The 18,268-nt window shown below is 43.2% G+C and overlaps 1 protein-coding gene across 2 annotated transcripts in view; it reads right to left on the reverse strand.

Annotated features, from left to right (window-relative positions):
* Positions 1 to 22: 22 nt before the first annotated feature.
* Positions 23 to 18,268, reverse strand: part of marchf8 (membrane-associated ring finger (C3HC4) 8) — an 87,724-nt gene continuing 69,478 nt past the window's right edge. The window contains exons 5-8 of one of the 2 annotated variants that reach the window (XM_061227626.1): positions 17,405 to 18,172; positions 10,091 to 10,271; positions 8,675 to 8,810; positions 23 to 3,784 (exon numbers count right to left, since the gene is read on the reverse strand). In XM_061227626.1, the coding sequence (XP_061083610.1) occupies positions 3,480 to 3,784; positions 8,675 to 8,810; positions 10,091 to 10,271; positions 17,405 to 18,172 (1,390 nt within the window). In that variant the 3' untranslated portion in view covers positions 23 to 3,479. The remainder of the gene's footprint in view (positions 3,785 to 8,674; positions 8,811 to 10,090; positions 10,272 to 17,404; positions 18,173 to 18,268) is intronic. The other variant, XM_061227628.1, reaches the window with a different exon arrangement.

Consider the following 18,268-nt stretch of genomic DNA (forward strand, 5'->3'; position numbering starts at 1 on the left):
AGGGCATACAAAAGCAACATGCTTTATATTAAAAGTTTACTTAATTTTATTTGGTTGATTTCAATGTTATCTGTTTTTTTAAAAATGGGAAATTAAATTACTCAAAAAACATCAATATTCTTTTGAACAAACTCATACCCAATTTTTTTTTTTTTTTTTACACAAGCAAGTTCACAATCAAAATGTGCAGAACACAATGCAGGGATAACATGAATAAAATAAAGGTCATGTTTGCTCAACAGAGTCAGTAGTAAAGCACTGTCATTTTATGCAAATAACACATTTAAAGCAAAAGCAAAGCGCCGGGTCTGAAGGGATTCGAACGATGCATTCTTTCCATTTCCTCACATTAGAGTTTCTTTGAGTGAGACAAATGAAGGGGGCTCTCTGTAAATCTCCATTTAAGCAAGTCGATGCAAAACCGTGTATGTGCTGCAATAGAAATGACTGAACAGAATTTGACAGCTAACAGAGGCGGAGAAGTCATACAGAAAATGTTCATTTACTCACACTTCAGTTTCAGTAAATTACTAACTAATTCATAGTCTAAGAAGCCTGACAAAATCATGCTTCCAAATACAATAATGAAATGGCGCCTAGTTTGGGTTTGAGCATCATTTGAGCTCTCAACTCACCAAAGGAGCCAGCTCCCCGACATAATTACATGCTCGGTTGATAGGTTACTGCAACAAAAAATTAAAAGTTCATTCAAATAACAACAGACACTGCACATTTATGAAACCAGATATCAACTAACTGAAAGTTACTATTTCTGTATGCGGTAGCTGGGTGATGTTAGGCATCTTCGAGTTTGCAGATGATGTGTGAGAGACAGAGATAACAGTCATGGCCCACCAAGTCATGCTCCCAGAATAGAAAGAGATAGTGAGAGTACATTGCAGTAAGTTGTGGTGCATTGTGGGAAAGGGATGTTACATGTCTAAATGCTCAAGCCAGTGATTTGATGTGTTAGTTGCATAAAATCACATTTTTACCGTGATTCATGTGTGCACGGTATTTTCTCAATAAATAAAATAGAAACTGTGTGCCTTTAACCTTACACACAGAAAACCAATGGGAAAACGGCCATGTTACCTGTCACTGATTGGTCCAAGGAGGGTAATTGCACTTCAAATAACCAATTGCACAGAGCCTTTTGGATATTAGAAAGGGTACAGTATGTACACAAACAAATACAGTCTGCTTCAAGTTCACACATCGCCCACTAGATGGCATTACAATTCCTGCTGTCTTCTCAAAAAAAAAGACTCATGAGTATAATTTCAAAGCATTTCCATGTACTGTCATTTACAAGATCCAAAGTGTCTACAAAAGCAAAAAAAAAAAAAAAAAAAGTCACTGTTCCTCTGAAAATCATGATGAACGTAAACACTGATATCAATGATCCTATTAAAATTATTTCCACTGGAATGGCAAAGATCACCAAACCTCACCAAACCTCACCAAATCCCAATACATCCCCTTCTGTCAGCTACGTAAGAACCTCCAGCTACATCGATCGTAGAAGGCCGAATTAGAGCTCACGAAAATCAAAGCATTTTCATCCTCAACCCACCAGGTGGCACTCAAGTCAGCTCTTCATCCCATATGCTGTATTCAAGGTAGTCATCCAAAGCTTTACTTGTAATATCACACTGAAACAACTAGAACCCTTTCACATAACCAGACACATTTGTTGCACAAATTCCAGACATTTGATTTGACATCATAATTTTATATCGTGCGGTGCAATTTAGTTGTCATTTCCATCATCCCCTCAGTGACAATAATGCTACAGCGGAGATTGTCTTGCCACTTGAATGCAGTAGATGTGCTCCCTGCAGTACAGACTGCTCTTATTTATTGTCCTACTGTTGTTCATTTAAAACTTGCACAAAGGAAGATGCCAGCTTCATTTAATTTGGGGTAAAAAACAAAAACAAAACAATGCCCTAAACAAGTGTACAAAAGACGTAGAATAGTGTGTTGTACTAGCCCACCAAGATCGGCGCTTACAAATGTGGTTTAAAATGAAAGCCCACCAGATTGCCACTCACAGCACTTTCACAGAGTGGTGCTGTATAATACAGACATACCCTGCACTATTTCACAAAGCATATTTCTCCATTGGGCAAGACATTTCCATAATTCTGGTTAAAGAAATATACACCAAATAAAGACTATGTACGTTGTGACAATTACAGGCCCAGACAAGACAGCATCTTCCTTTGGGCGTGTTTTAATTGAAACGCAGTTAAATGTATTAATAACATGAACCCAAGTGAATTAATCTGCAGTAATGAAAATGAATAAATAATAAAAGACTATTCTGTTCTGCTGGAACCTAGCACTAACTGGCAAAAACACATTGGCCACAAATGAATACAAGTTAATTCAGTCTTGTGTCATAATAGGTCAACTGGTGTCACTTAACTGACAAATGAAAGGTTTAACTCTCAGTTTAAATATGAATCAATGGTGTTCAATAATTCATATCAAATTCAAATGATTGATGACATTAATGGCAATGGCAACTGATAAAGCTGAGTAAATATATAGCAAACAGTTGACTTGCTGGTTACCCCTGGACACCGGAAGAAACGCCATTTTAAAAACCAGACTAAGAATTTCTCAAGGTCCAACTCAATAGTTCAGCAAACAAACAAACCAACGAACAACATCACATTGAATAGTAGAAGTATCATTCACACAATAAAAAACACGACCTGATCATTGCAAAGTCGCATGAAGTTAATGAATTTAACCTGGGCAGAGTTTCCTGTAATTGGTAGAAAATTTGTTTGTAAAAAGGTTACATTCTCTCAGCTTCCAAAGGGTACACTTTGGGGAGGGAAAACTGAATTGGACAGAACCTTCTTTTTATTGGTTACCAACCAATAAAAATCAGCACTGGGGTTAAATAACCAGACCATGCTTGGCTTTGCCTTTCAGAATAATTCTGTTTTTGAAAGTGAAATGAGCATTTCTGCAAAATTACATTTCCCCAAACATATTCCTTTTTCCCATCCAAGGTATGTCTACTGGGTTACAAAAATCACGGTATAAAACATGAGTATTTCATCATTTTAACTTCAAGTTTCTTTTCTAATATACACATATTGAAATTCAGTTTATAAACAATAAAACTGAGCTGTGGTCGTGAAAAATAAAAGTGCTTGAATGCGTTATAATGGACTCCATGGGAACTTGAGTCTCAGAAATCAGGTATTGTACGACAGCAGTAAAATGGCAGTAGTAGGAATGTTCTGAAGCTGACGCACACTGATTTATACTGATAAGCCGACATCTTACAGGAACAAAAAGAAACAGACATCATTCCACAGAAAATGAACACGCACCTCAGTCAGTTTTTTTTAGTTTGTTTTTGTTTTTTTTTAGATCCAACAATATTTAGAGCGCAGCGCAGCTCAAGAGTGGCCATAGCGAGGCTGGTCCTGCGGGGGGCGACAGAGGGTCCGTCACACGTGTAGGATTTCCATGCTGTAGTCCTCAGTCTCTGTGTACTGAGAAGAGTTTGTGTCGGACTGAGGGGGTACCAGAGCCTCCTTGTTCTCAAAGTTCGGCTCCATGAGGGCTGGCTTCTCGAAAACCAGTTTTTTACAGGTCTCGGGGCGGTTCTGCACGTATATTACTCTGTTATAGGCCTTCAGTCTCCGCCAGAGCTGAATATACACCTTGCACTGCACGTACATGAAGACCAGTCCGCCAGTGAAGCCAATCGCTACCACCACCAGCTTCGTCCAGAACGGCCACTCCAGTATCCCTGCAGTGGGAAAGGGAGGAGAACGTTGAAAGAACATAGAGACCACATTAAGAGTAACGTTACTGTCTAGCTACAGCAGTATGCATCCTGCACTCCAAGTCTCTATATACATGCACTGTTATGTGCATTGTGCATTCCACAGTCATTGCCATATTCTGCCCCCTCTCCCGCTTGCTCCCACAGGGTTTACTGTAGGTTCTGTTTTCAGATTGCGCTACATAAAATAAATGAAGACTTGTTGGTGTTGAGAAAAATGGTATACCATTCTCTCATTATTAGTCCTTCTGGCATATTAATAGGTAGATACTGTTGAAATTACAGTTAAGTAAAGGACTAATTTCAAGAGTATAAATAGACAGACAAACACATAAACAACAAACAGAAAATAGGCTGATAAGGATGACAGCGTATCAAACAGTAATGCCAGACAAATACAAACACAACTAGCAACACTACACGCAGACCACATTTTCACAAATAAGATGCAGACGGTGCAAACACAACAATGACCACACAGCACAGACAGCATTTTATGCACCCCCCATTGTATGCTAAAAATCTGTAAATGAGGGATTTCTGACCTGTATGGGGATTTCAGGATATAGCTTTAATTTTGTTTGATACAGCTCATAGTGTTCATACCAGATTTTCGATTAAGCAAAAAAAATATATATATATATATATTGCATTGGTGCATTTTTGCCATTACGTCAGTGGCAATAAACCATCCATCATAAATCTGCTGCCATATCATTCATCCTGAATAGATTTGGAGGCCAAATTCCACAAATATAAAAATTGCATCACCGTTGCTTCTGTATTTATGCTAATGCAAATGCATTTACGCATAGACGCTAAATGGTCACAAATGATTAGAACAGCAATATGTCAGTAATGAGGGATAACAGGGCGGCTTTACAAAATGTAGGTGTTTCAGTTTGCTTTCTTCCTAGAAGAATATCCCGGGATTAGTTTATGTTGGAGGAGAAGGCTTTAACCTTTGGAGGAGTCAGATTGGGTCAGGTAAAGTTGCCTTGCATCTCTTACAATCAAATACTAATCAAAGACCCACCGATAAATAGGCTATTACATGCCTAGAGCTTACGTCATTGCAAAAGGAGGAGTGTTGAGAAATTACCCCATTCTTAAATTTCATGAAATATGAGTACTTCAAAAATAATGATTTTTGGTCTTTGGAAGATATTGTGCACTCAGTAAGAGTAAAACGCTGTAACTGTGGGAACGGTTGCACTGGTTTCAGGAAAAACAGACGTCATGTCTGCTTTCACACAGAAAGACCTGTATGTACGCACCTCTGCTATACAAGTGCAGTCTGATTGGTTCATTGACCTCATATAATTGACAGAGGCCCATTTTTTTTTCTTATTCTTCCAATTTGGAATGCCCAGTTGCGCAGACGCTGCAACGTTCTCAAGCTCAGTAAAATGAATAATAATATAGTGAATTTCAGAGAGATTTTCACCTTTTCTGTCCAGGCTTGATGCGGTGCTACAGTAGATACTAGTTTGTAGGTAAGAGGTGAGTACTAGCTCACACGTTAGTGGTAGCAAATGGTGAGCATTGTTTGGTTGAATGGCCTGTTCTGGTCAGTATGTTACGCTATGCTATGTTAGGTTGTTTACTGAAAGCCCCATTGAGACCGCAGACAGGCATGTGTTCTACGAGATGTTGCCACAACACACCACCTTCGATGAGTCTTAACTGGTGTGAGATTAACCCTATACCCTCCCTCTGTGACTCCCTCTACGGCCCCAGCTTATCATATTTGTTTATTGTATATATGAACCATATATGCTCGTCATAATTACATTGTAATACAGTATAGTCTGAAAGTTTGGGAATCACCAGGTGCAAACATACAGGGCATCCTAAAAAAAAATATTAGTGACAGTTTCTTGTAACAATTCCAACTACCAATTGGTATCTTTGAGATACAGAAAATGGTGCAGATATGCTAGTAAAAAAACACAAGGTATATCCTACATTCTATAGTTTGGGGTACTAACATACTTTGGGATTATGATGGATGAAACTATAAACTACAATCTCTACCACGTTAGGGAAATGAATAAATATTTATTCATTTTTCCCCACATTATTCAGGATTTCAAAGAAATGGTACATTAAAGGTGGAGAGGTTTACCTGGTATTCTTCCGGCTGCATGGTTAAAAGAGGTGTATAGTTTAAGTATAATGTATTACCAAATGAAGGTAGTAACTAAGAGAAAAAAGATCATCATTGGGTCAGATTAAGGACAAATTATGCTGCATATGAATCTAGTCTAGTCTAATCTGGCACACTATCCAAAATAATCCAAGTTTACTTAATTTTTCTGGACGCAACATGGAGGAAGGATCCAAACAGATTATAAACATCCCCAAACACATCAGAGTAATCCCACCAAATAAATAATCTCAGAATGTTGCAATTCAGTACCTTTTAATATACACTCAGGGATCACTTTATTAGGTACACCTGTACACCAGCTTGTTAATCCATCCATCCATCCATTATCTTAACCTGCTTATCCTGAACAGGGTCGCAGGGGGGCTGGAGCCTATCCCAGCATACATTGGGCGAAAGGCAGGAATACACCCTGGACAGGTCACCAGTCCATCGCAGGGCACACACACCATTCACTCACACACTCATACCTATGGGCAATTTAGACTCTCCAATCAGCCTAACCTGCATGTCTTTGGACTGTGGGAGGAAACCCACGCAGACACAGGGAGAACATGCAAACTCCGCACAGAGAGGCCCCGGCCGACGGGGATTCGAACCCAGGATCTCCTTGCTGTGAGGTGGCAGTGCTACCCACTGCACCATCTGTGCCGCCCCCAGCTTGTTAATGCAAATATTTAATCAGCCAACCATGTGACAGCAACTAAAAGCATGCAGACATGGTCAGGAGGTTCAGCTGTTTTTCAGACCAAATGTCAGAATGGGGAAGACGTGATCTAAGTGACTTTGACTATGGAATGATTGTTGGTGCCAGACAGGGTGGTTTGAGAATTTCAGAAACTGCTGATCTCCTGGGATTTTTACACGCAACAGTCCCTAGAGTTTGCAGGGAATGGCGCGAAAAACATCCAGTGAGAGCACGTTGTTAATGAGAGGTCAGAGGAGAAGGGCCAGACTGGTTGAAGCTGACAGGAAGATGACAGTATTTAAAATAACCACACAATACAACAGTGGTATGCAGAAGAGCATCTCTGAATACACAACGTGTCAAACCTCTAAGTGGATAGGCTACAGCAGCAGAAGACCAATAAATCTAAAAAATAAGTCTAATACATACCTAATAAAGTGCTCACTGAGTGTTTTACCAGAAAGCTGCTCTTTCATTTTAAAAGCCTCGACATATTATTGGTTTTTATTTTTTTTGTGCTTTCTCATCTCTGCCCAAGTACAAAGAATCCTGCCCTCCTTTGAAACATGAGTCACATCGCCTTGGAAACTGAAGACGAGCATCTTCCTCGACTCCGCCTCTCTGTCAGAAGGTGTCAAAATTCTCTGGCACGATTACCCAGCTTGCCTCCTGTCTGGAGTAAGCTGAGACGGGGACTAGTTCAACAAGCTTCTCAGTCCAAGAACAAAATATTCCCTGTCCTGATTAGTTTTTTTTTTTTAAGTTACACTTTAAACACCATGCATACCGACAGCTATGGGAATCTGGGTTTGAAGTAGGTCACTGGAGAGCTTCTGAAAAGAAACGTCACTTTCTATTTAGATAATGCACTGAAGACATCCTGATTATCTCCGCACAGAACATCCAACGCACAAAAAAAAAAAAGAAAATAGAAATCCACAACCTCATCCTCTCTGATCTCCCACCAGCTGCCAATTGGCTGCTCCTCTTTCACAAAATCCCCTCTTTAAACTGTTTCTTGGTTCTTATGCATTTTTTGGAACCCTCTTGGCGAAAAGCCTCTTATTCAAAATACCCTGTATCAAACAATGAGTCATTGGACACTCAAATTCTCCACAGGGCTTATGCCTTTTTACGCGAAAGCATTGATTCTATGAAATACAAACTTAAATATAGCAACCCTTCCAACAAAACGGACACTAGGCCCAAATAATATTGTGATGAGAATAATTTCATATGTGACTGTCCTGCTGTGGGTCCAGGCTGTTTGCTGGCTAGGAGTGAGATGACATTAATGCGATGGAGAAGCAGTCCATTACTCTGGCCATGGAGGAAGGGCGTCATGAACTCATAGAGAACTCCAGAGCGACTCCAAAGAACTCACTGAGATGAAGAGATTCGGTAGGGTGGGTGAGGGGAGAAGAAGCCTGTCTTCCAGACTAAGGAACAAAGCAGCCAGACTGTAAACATCCATTATATGTTCCTGCCATTTCTGAGGCTCTCTGTTTGTGTTCTGTTCGCATAACTGTTACCTAATGCTTTCCAAGCCATCAGCCAAGTTTAGCGGACATTTTGTTTGTTTGTCACACCATAACCTCTTAGGACTGTACATTTCTCCTCTAGGGTACTCCTCCCACTTCAAACCCTGACCTATACACTGTGACCTACAGTATGTGCTGTTAGGCATTTAGGAGAAGCTCTTATCCTGAACAATCTACACAGCTCACATTCTCTGACATACAGTCCAGTTATACAGCTGAATATATACTGAAGCAATTCAAGTTAGTGGTTAGCTACCTTGCACAAAGGGTACAACAGCAACAGCAGTCCCACCAAAAGTAATACCTACAGCCTCTTAGTTGTAAGCCCAGTTCTCTAGCCCTAATTCTACACTGCCAACTGCACTTGTGTTTGAAATTGTGAGGTTAAGTCGCTCTGGATAAAATTTGTGTACTGCAGGGCATTGGGGCAGCCCTGACGTTTCCACTGGCCTGACCTTGTTTGATTTCCTCGGCCGTCCGGTCGATCAGCACATAGAGGGACCAGACCACGCACGTGATGGCGATGACGTGGAAGGTGACCGAACACATGATTTTCCGCCGCTCACTGGACGTCATCTGCAGCTTCTCCCACTGAGGAGAGAGAGGGGTCACATGATCTCACACTGTACAGGGAGCCAGGTCACATGATCACAATGTCACATGCTACACAGACATACACTCAGTGATCATTTTATAAGGTTAGACCTGTACACCAGGTTAAGGCAAATATTTAATCAGCCAAACATGTGGTAGCAACTAAATGCATGAAGACGTGGTCAAGAGGTTCAGCTGTTTTTCAGACCAAATGCCAGAATGGGGAATACATGTGATCTAAGTGACTTTGACCGTGGAATGACTGTTGGTGCCAGACAGGGTGGTTTGAGTATCTCAGAAACTGCTGATTTCCTGGGATTTTCACACACAACAGTCTCCAGAGTTTGCAGAGAACAGTATGGAAAACAAAAACAAAACATCCAGTAAGCAGCAGTTCTGCGGGCAGAAGCATGCTGTTAATGAGAGAGGTCAGAGGAGAAGGGCCAGACTGGTTGATACAAATAACCACATACTGCAACAGTGGTATGCAGAAGAGTATCTCTGAACACACAACATGGCAAACCTCTAAGCGGATAGGCTACAGCAGGAGAAGATAAAAATAATAAAAAATAGGTAACTGAGTGTATATAGCCTATGTCTCATTATTTGAACCATCATTACAACACATACTAGCCATTCTTTACAATCAACATCATAGCAAAAAAGTCAAATTAACATACATCCTTGTATATTTGATATGATCCAACTGAGACATTGTCTCAATCCTAAGCTTTAAGCCAGCAGATATGGCATACGCCACTAAAACAAGCACACCCTTCTCAAATGCTCCATCCTTGCAAACACACGACATGTCTCAGGCTTTAGACTTCCTGGTAATGAGAAACCCAGGCCATCTCTGTTTGAATAATTTATAACGTGGTCACCAAGAAAAAGAATACTGCAGACAAAGCAAATACTAAAAACCACGATACAAGACCAAACTGCTGATTCACAATTAATTCTTCCTAAACAAAAGCGCACTACATTCAAAAGTTTGAGATGACAAATGATGACAAATTATTTTACATTTGCATTCTTTTTCAGACACCCTTAGAGATAACATTCTCCTGAGATGAAGAAAAAGCAAGCTTTTTTTTTCCAAAAACTTGGCTCCTATTTTCAGGACATTTAAGCATGACATTGTAACTGTATTACTATTTAGGATGGTTTTGTGTTTTGTGTAGGAAATGAATTGTTTAGAAAAGGATTTGTGTAGAAAAGTTTTATGAAAGTGGCCTGGTGTCAGAGAGAGTAAACGCGCAGGTGCGGCTGCTTGCCTTGCGGAGCGGCTTGAGTTTGGTCTCCATGATGAACTGGTACTTGCAGAGCTCGCAGCAGCGTGTGTCGGAGCTCTTGATCCACTGCTGCAGGCAGGCCTGGTGCACGAAGCGCAGGCTCCCAGTGCAGTGGCAGGGCGTGATCAGCGGACTGTCCTCATCCCCCTCGCAGTGGCAGATCCTGCGGGCACATTCACAAACATGCCGTCGGCCAAAACGCTCATCTCACCTGGATTTCACTGACCAATTTGTGGAGAGGTCACTACACTTGTTGTACTGCCACGTGATTGGCCAAAAAGCTCATTTCACATGGCCAATTGGCCAAAACATTCATGGGTGTCACTGGCTAATAGAATGTTACAGTGATCCTAAGACCTTAGCATTTTTCAGCGTGGGTTCACTGAGCAGATTTCCAATGCTTCGGGATTTCTGCCGAAAATAAGGTCTGTGATTAACATAAGTTTCAAATTGTGCATTTTGAAGCTGTTATTAAAGCTGTGCTATTAGCTGTATTGAAACACCCCTGGTTGTCAAAATGCAACCGTTGTTGTAGTTTCAATATAGCAACTTGTTAACAACTTACTTTTCAAAAGCACATAACAGCTTCCAAATTCACAGTTGAGATATTAACGGGTGTAATGGGATGTTAATACGAACGGAATGTTAATGTGATGTTAAAAATGCGTAGGTTAACCACAGACATTTTTTCTGCAGAAATGTTCATCCCTATGGGGGAAAATTGTAGGAAATCTGCAGAGGGAACCCATGGTGGAAGAAACTGCCATGTTGGCATCATCACTAATACATTGGTGGAGAGGTGCAGCTCTCAACTGACTGCAAGTAGGCAAGAGTCCTGTAATAACTTGCTTGTACTGCCACAGGATTTGTCAAAAGGCTTTTCTCACTTTTTGTCACTGGCCAACTGGAGGAGATGTGCAGGCAAGAATCCATTAATAACTTCTTCCCACTTAATTGTACTGCCACGCTATTGGTTGCAGCTCCCAATAAGCATGGATTCTTTTTTAAACCTCCATTGGTCAAAAGACAAAAAACAAATGCATAAATAAATTATCCCCACCAACCACTGTCTTGACCACTTTCAAAAGGATGTACACTGTGAGAACAGGAAGAGGCAACCATCTGCTGCTTCGGCAAAGGAGAAATATTTTAAATAAACGCTCTACACCCTGCCACAACACTTATTTAACCAAGTACTCTTTCACGTTCCTCACACTTGAGCTGTAAAAATAAGCATGTTCTCACTCACTCACACACTCACACACACACAGAAATAAATGATTAAGTTGGGGGCAATTACAGAATCATATAAATGATGGAGATATGTTTTTCGCGCTTTAATATCCTATCTGTGGCTAAGCACCTGTCCAGCGCAGAGAGGAGATACTCTGTGATGTCAGTAAGTGGCAGTCCCATACACGGCCTGGCTGTGTAACCTCAATCCAGTCCCTCCAGCAGGACTTTTGTAGTCCTAGCTCTCAGTGTGAGACCGGGAGCGTCTCAGAGTCCCGGCCCCCTCCTGTGAGCCTGTACAGCAGGAGTGCAGGCAGGGTCTGTCAACACTTCAGGACGGAGGGGGGTGAGGTGTGCGTGGTGTGATAAGAGGCAAGGGGAGGAGATGAAGGGAGAGGGCAAAGAGGACTGGATAAGCACGTACACACAAGCACACACACATAACATGCACAGGAATTCACACACAAGCACGCACGCACAGGCATGCACATACACGTAGGCACGCACACACAGAAGCACACACACACAGACAGGCACGCACACACAGAAGCACACACACACACACACACACACGCGTGCTCATCATGCTCACACATAAAGACACACACACACACAAGCTCATGCTCAAACACACATGCTCGCACACAAGCACATTTTCACGCTCACACAACACGTTCATGCTCACACACAAAGACACTCATGTACACACATGCACGCATGCACACAACTGAAGAAGGAACAATTAAAAACAGAAAGATATGCTAACCATTTTCACACATTTTCTCTAGCATTGTAAAATCTCAATGCCACCATTTTATGCACATGAATTCAAGTGTAATTTTCCCCTCATTAAATCAGAATTCTCAGCTTGGAAAATGCCACCATTCATTTCCCCCCATTCCAAATAAAGAGAATGTAGCAGAAGTCAGACTGAACTGCCCTTTATTATTCAGTCACTTAAAGTGCACACATAGCAGGGGTATTCACTTAAACAGGTGCTATAATGGGATAGAAAATGGAACTACAGCTTCAGCCAATAAGGTCACGCTAAATACAAAACACTAATTGCAGAGCAGAAGGAAGTAACACCTGGTTGCTCATGTTTCATGGGCTTGTATACCTTACCCTAAGGGTGGGCGTACAGCCTCATGCCGTTTTCGACACTGGGAGCTGGGATGGCCTCACACACATTGCGAGGTTAGGCCATGACAGCCGATCGGATGATAGTGTAGACCAGAGCTCAGCAGAACTTGGTCCTGGAGAACCGCAGGATGTGCCGGTTTTTGTTTTCACCTTAAAATCGGCAACCGATTCAGCCGCAAGAAACAAGGTGAGGCGAGGTGCTGTGACTGTAATTAACTGCTTTCATTGATTCATTAAGTGATGAGAAGCCAACGAAAGCCAGCACACCCTGCTACTTGCCAGGACCAGGGATGCTGACCCTTGGCATTGACTCTACGGGCTTTCGACCAGATCAGAAAAACATCATACATTGAACCACCTCCCAATTGGTCAATGGGAAGACCTCTCACACCGGACAAATTCAAGTGGACAGTGACCACATTTTTTCACCGGTAACTGAGTGTAAATGAGCCGGTAAACCAGAATGGTTTGGAATGGCGAGCAACCAAGCAAATAGCGACATTAACACCTAACACTTCTTGCAAATTGGTTCCGACCTGGAGGAGAAAAAGCTGAGAGCCCACAATGTATGCCCGCCCTAACAAACCCTCACACACTGACAGACGATGTCACAATAAAGGGACTGCTCAACAAATATGACTGAACTTTCCGGAAGACGACCTGCAGAGTTTCAAAGTAAAACATTTCCCCGCCCACCCCATTAGATTTACAGGAGGAGTGTGTCTCACTGGCCAAGAAAGAGCTTGAAAAATAACCCAAGAGCCAACTGGCATGGCAGACTGAGCTTCAGCGGAACACATGAGGGCTTGGCTGAAGAGTTCAGGTTCTGGCTTGATGACAGCAGCTGGATTACTGCAGGTAATTGTTTTTTCAGTGGGAATTCTGGGACGGAGGGAAATCTGGAGACAGAGCAGGTAACTTGTTTCTCGCAGCAGAGGAATCTGCTCATGACCATGGTGGGATTAGGTCAAATCATTTTAGAAGATAAAGATTGCACCCCTGTGAATGTTACCATGTGACCACCCATAAAACAAAACTTCTACCGGAACTGTACGACTAATCACAAATGGATTACCGCAAATGTGCCACCAACACAATATGAACCTCAAAAATCTGGAAAAGCAGGTGATCTGTTAACGTAACAGCAATGACATACAACACAACAACATGTCCGGTCTCACCAGAATGCGTGATTAGTGACGGGTTAGTCAGGAAGGCCTGTGTGATTGAAAGAGCTCGAATAGAAAATCAGTGGTGGTGTGAACTGGACCCAGGACTCCCCCGGACGGGTGGGGGTTTTGGCGCTGCCCCCTGAACGTGCCCTCACTCTCTGCCCGCTTCCTGCTCACGCTCCCCGCCACCCGACCTGAACACGGAGCTCAGGAGTTTATTTTAAGCCTTTAATCCCCCTTCACTGATCCCACTGTACCTCACCTATTTTCACAGCACATGTTCTTTATCAAGGAGAATGTGATATGTGGTGTGCGCGTGTGTCTTTGTGTATGCGTGTATATACGTGTGGTTGCGTATGCGAGTGTGTGTGTTACAGAGAGCGTGTGTGTGTGTGTGTGTACATGCGCGTGTCTGTGTACGTGAGAATGTGCAAGTGTGATAGAGCGTCTATGCGTGTGTGTGTGTGTGTGTGTGAGTGTGTGCGCGCAAGTGTGAGAGAGCGTGTAAGCGTGTATGCGTGTGTGTGTATGCGTGTGTGTGTGCGTGTGTGCATGTGTGTGTGTGTGCACATGTGCATGTATATATGCATGGACAGCACTGCTCTGCTCACAGGTACATAGTTTCCCTGACTGGAGGCAGCTGAGACAGGCTTGGGCTCACCAGCCAAAGAGAGAAAGTGGGTTTACCTGAGGTGAAACAAACACATCAGTGAAGGGCACTGAGGAGACACAGATCTACATAACTACTTATATATGAGTCCAGTGATGTTTCTGACCTTTAGACTTCATTAAACTACAAAGCCACAGATGGTACGCCGAGAAACTGGGGCTGTACTCATTGTTACACACACGCACATGCAACAGAACTCAGAGAACCAACAGAAATACTTCATAAACTACTGGCAGGTGCTGTTATGCACTCTCCAAAAACTGGATAAATATCAGATGACTGGGAACAGCAAGGTAATGCCTATATACCTACTGATACAGACTACTGGGGTTGTCAGTTTAACTTGTATTGCAAATAGTTACTGTACAATAGTAGTGAAATATATTCTTAGAAAGAAAGGAATATATTAATGGATAGCCTACATAATTTCACAATGGAAGGTCATGTCAAATAAACCTCCTGGAGCTTAAAGAAATTTTGCAACCTAATCTAAAAAATACATCCAAGAAGAGCACCCACATGGATGGAAACCTGAAAATGCAGTTGTTGATCATTTGAAGAATTTCACAAATCATTAAAATTCTCTACAGGTGGAACAGATGCTTGTACTGTAGTTATGACCTACCTTCAGAACTTCACCAACATTACATGTAGAAAATGAGTAAACATCCCCATTGCCATTAAAGGATAGCCATTTATGGCAAGATGGAGGTTAATAAACGGAGCCCATGTGTAGTATGTGTCCGCTCAAAACCACACAGGCAGTCTGCGACTTTGAGGTTCTGTTCATTTTTGACCAAAAGGCTTTGGACCAGCAAGTAATGACTCTATAACTCACGCAAAGCTAAACACTTCTCTAAAGCAGCCAAAGAGTCGAGGAAGACAGTGCCTGTAAAAGTCTGCCTAGCCGAACAAGGTTCCCCTTTCCCCTGCTGGGTGGAAATGAGTGTTTAGTGGCTGCGTTCAGCCGATATTTACCTTTGTGCAATCACAGGTGATCATCGTGACTGTAATGAGTTTGTGCTGCAATTACAACAGATAATGCAATAACAATGGAACACCAGCAACAATTAGAGGGAAAGCACTGCTATTGATCAGACGGTGAATACGACACACAGGAATGCAGATGAAGTAATGATCTTGGATCTTACCAACTGCTGCAAGCTGTATTCAATAACTGAACTGTCATCTTAAAGGAGAACACACAAAAAAAGGCCAGTGACTGTAGCTTCATTATCAGCAGTTTACGAGAGGAGCTTTCATGTCTAAATCTCAGTTTTAGAGGTCTATAGCTCCGAGTTATAGTACACAAAATATAAATACCATTCAGCCCAGCTGATACCCAGGATACTGTGGGCTTGTTTTAAATATTGATAGTAGTAATCTTTCCTTTCCAAGGGGTCAGGTCAAGCAACTATGACCTTCTCAGTAATCAGATCTCCCTCTTGAATTTAAGAAATTCCATCCATCCCTCCCATCCCTCCATTTTCTAAACCACTTATTTCTGGTCAGGGTCGTGGCACTGGAGCATATCCCAGCATGCACTGGTTGAGATCCATTGCAAGGCTCGTACACCATTCATTCACACACACATACCTACAGGCATTTAGACTTTCCAATTAGCCTGAATGTTTTTGGACAAGTCAAGGTACAGTGTGAAGAGATGAGTAAAAAAATGGAAAGTGACTGATCAGCTATCCACTGCGCCACCACGCTGCCATATTTTAAGAACTCAGCAGGAACAAAATGAACAAAGAGCCGTCATGTTGAACAGAAAGGTCAGCGCCTACAACAACCACCATTTCACCCAACATGCAAAGAGTCAGATGGATTTCCTTTTTTCTGCCAGCTGAGCTTCTCAGAGCCAAACCACAACCACAACCGGTGGAACATCCGACTTGACAGCGGTTTGCATTGTACCGCACAGAGGAAGTCCAAACAGCAGATGCACTTCTGAGAAATCTACAAATATCACCCTCACACTTCTCCTTCTCAAACTCAGTAAATACGAGTAAAGAACATTCGAGACTAATGTCACACACTGCCACTGTTCATACACATCTCTGTTTACAAAAAACCTTGTGTACTGCTCAGAGCACGATGTTCTCCCGTGTGCCTTATTTCAGGCTAGTCCCTGGGAAATAATTCAGGTGAGGAGTCCTTTACTATAGTCTGATTGTCCTGCTTGAAGTATGTTGGGCATCTTCCTTTTTGTCAAATAATAATATATGTCCACAAAAAGCTTTAACTCCATAAATGCTGCAAAAGCAAGATATAGATAAAACATATAGAACAGGCAGTGTCCAGTGAGTAATGCTGTGTTAATGACACATTGGGGCCTTTGCCCAATCTCGCGGTGAAAGAAAATGACTATGGATCAGCAAGTGAGGGAGGGAGAGAAGCTACCATAGTCAACGTACTACACTCACAACCTAACAGTGAAGGGGGGTAGGATCTACTGCAACAAGCGATAAGATCAGCCAAGTACAGCCCATGGCCCCCAGCCGGGGGAACCAATTACACACTTATTGCTTCTCAAGGGGTGATGTCATAGTCTCCTGTGCAATTACACTACAGTAAACAGGCAGCACAGAGACAGCAATTATAAAGCCTGAACAGAGTACTGAAGCAATCTCACTGTGGTAAAATGAAAAGGAAGACCTAAAATGGGTCTTCGATTGGTCCTGTAGAGTAATCTTGGCTTCAAACGTTGCCTGTCTATTAAATTTACCACATTGGGAATTTTACAGACAAACCATCCTTTACTCACAGTCAAAAATGTGAGTAAATTTTGAAAGCATCTGAATTCACAATATCACATGTTGCTGAGAAGTTGCTCTCTATTCATGAACAGGTGTCAAACATGTAACATCACATTGTTTCTATTTCTATGTCAGTTTTACACATGCATATACATACATATGAGGGGGGGCTCTATTTCCTGCTGAGGGAAGAGACACACAGTAGGTATGGAGGAGGAACAGGAAGCAGGGGAAGGCCAAACAGGAAGAAAGGGTGCTGGGCTCCGGCAGGGGTTGGGCAGGTGGGAGGAGTCCAGGAGGTGGTGGGACAACCAACCTGCAGCAGTCGCCCGACAGCGAATAGGGCGAGAGCGGGGCGTTTTTCTCCGACAGCGGGGAGGGGCAGTGGTCCAGGTCGCTGTCCCCCTCCAGAGAGCAGACGGGAGCTCGGAGGCCCCCCGACCCCAGCCCCAGACCCGACCTGGGGTCGTCCTCAAACACGTCATCGTCGCCGGGTTCATCGCCCGGGCAACCGGGCTCTCGGCCCTCCAGCAGGGCGCTAGAAGACTCGGTCATCAGCAGCCGTGAGGTGTAGCTGCCCAGCTCCGAGCCGCCCAGGCTGCCCCCGGTGGAGGAGTGTGAGAACGGGAGCAGGAACCGCCGAAGGTGGGAGCTCCGCTGGAGGTCCGAGGGGGCGCAGTCACGGGAGACCATGCAGGGCACCAGGGCGGGGGAGGGCGAGGTCGGATGGACAGGCTTGCCGTCGGCCGCGCAGGCCTTGGGCTCGGAGCCCAGTTCTCCATCGGAGCACGTCCTGTCGATGAAACGCAGCCCACCACACAGGCTGTCCACCTTCTGGGCCATGTCGTTCAGGGACCTGGAGAACTTGAGCGTGCGTTCAGACCGCAGGCCCGAGGAGGGCTTGAGCAGAGACAGCCATTCTGCACCAAAGGGAGGTCTGCACTTGGGCCTGGGGCCGGGGTCCAGGCACAGGGTCGTCACGGTAACGCCCTGCGACCCCGAGGCCTTGCCATTGGAGGTGAGAAGCACCACAGCAGTCTGCTTGGCATTCTGGGAGCCCTGATCTACGGCCGCCATATTTAAACTGCATGCAAGGTTAGGAGCACCATCGGAGAAGGGGAATGGAAAACAAAGGAAGACAGAAAAGGCAGGCATGCATTAAAGACAAAGAGAAAAGAAA

The sequence above is a fragment of the Conger conger genome, chromosome 18 (assembly GCF_963514075.1).
Source record: "Conger conger chromosome 18, fConCon1.1, whole genome shotgun sequence".
In the NCBI taxonomy this organism is placed as follows: Eukaryota; Metazoa; Chordata; class Actinopteri; order Anguilliformes; family Congridae; genus Conger; species Conger conger.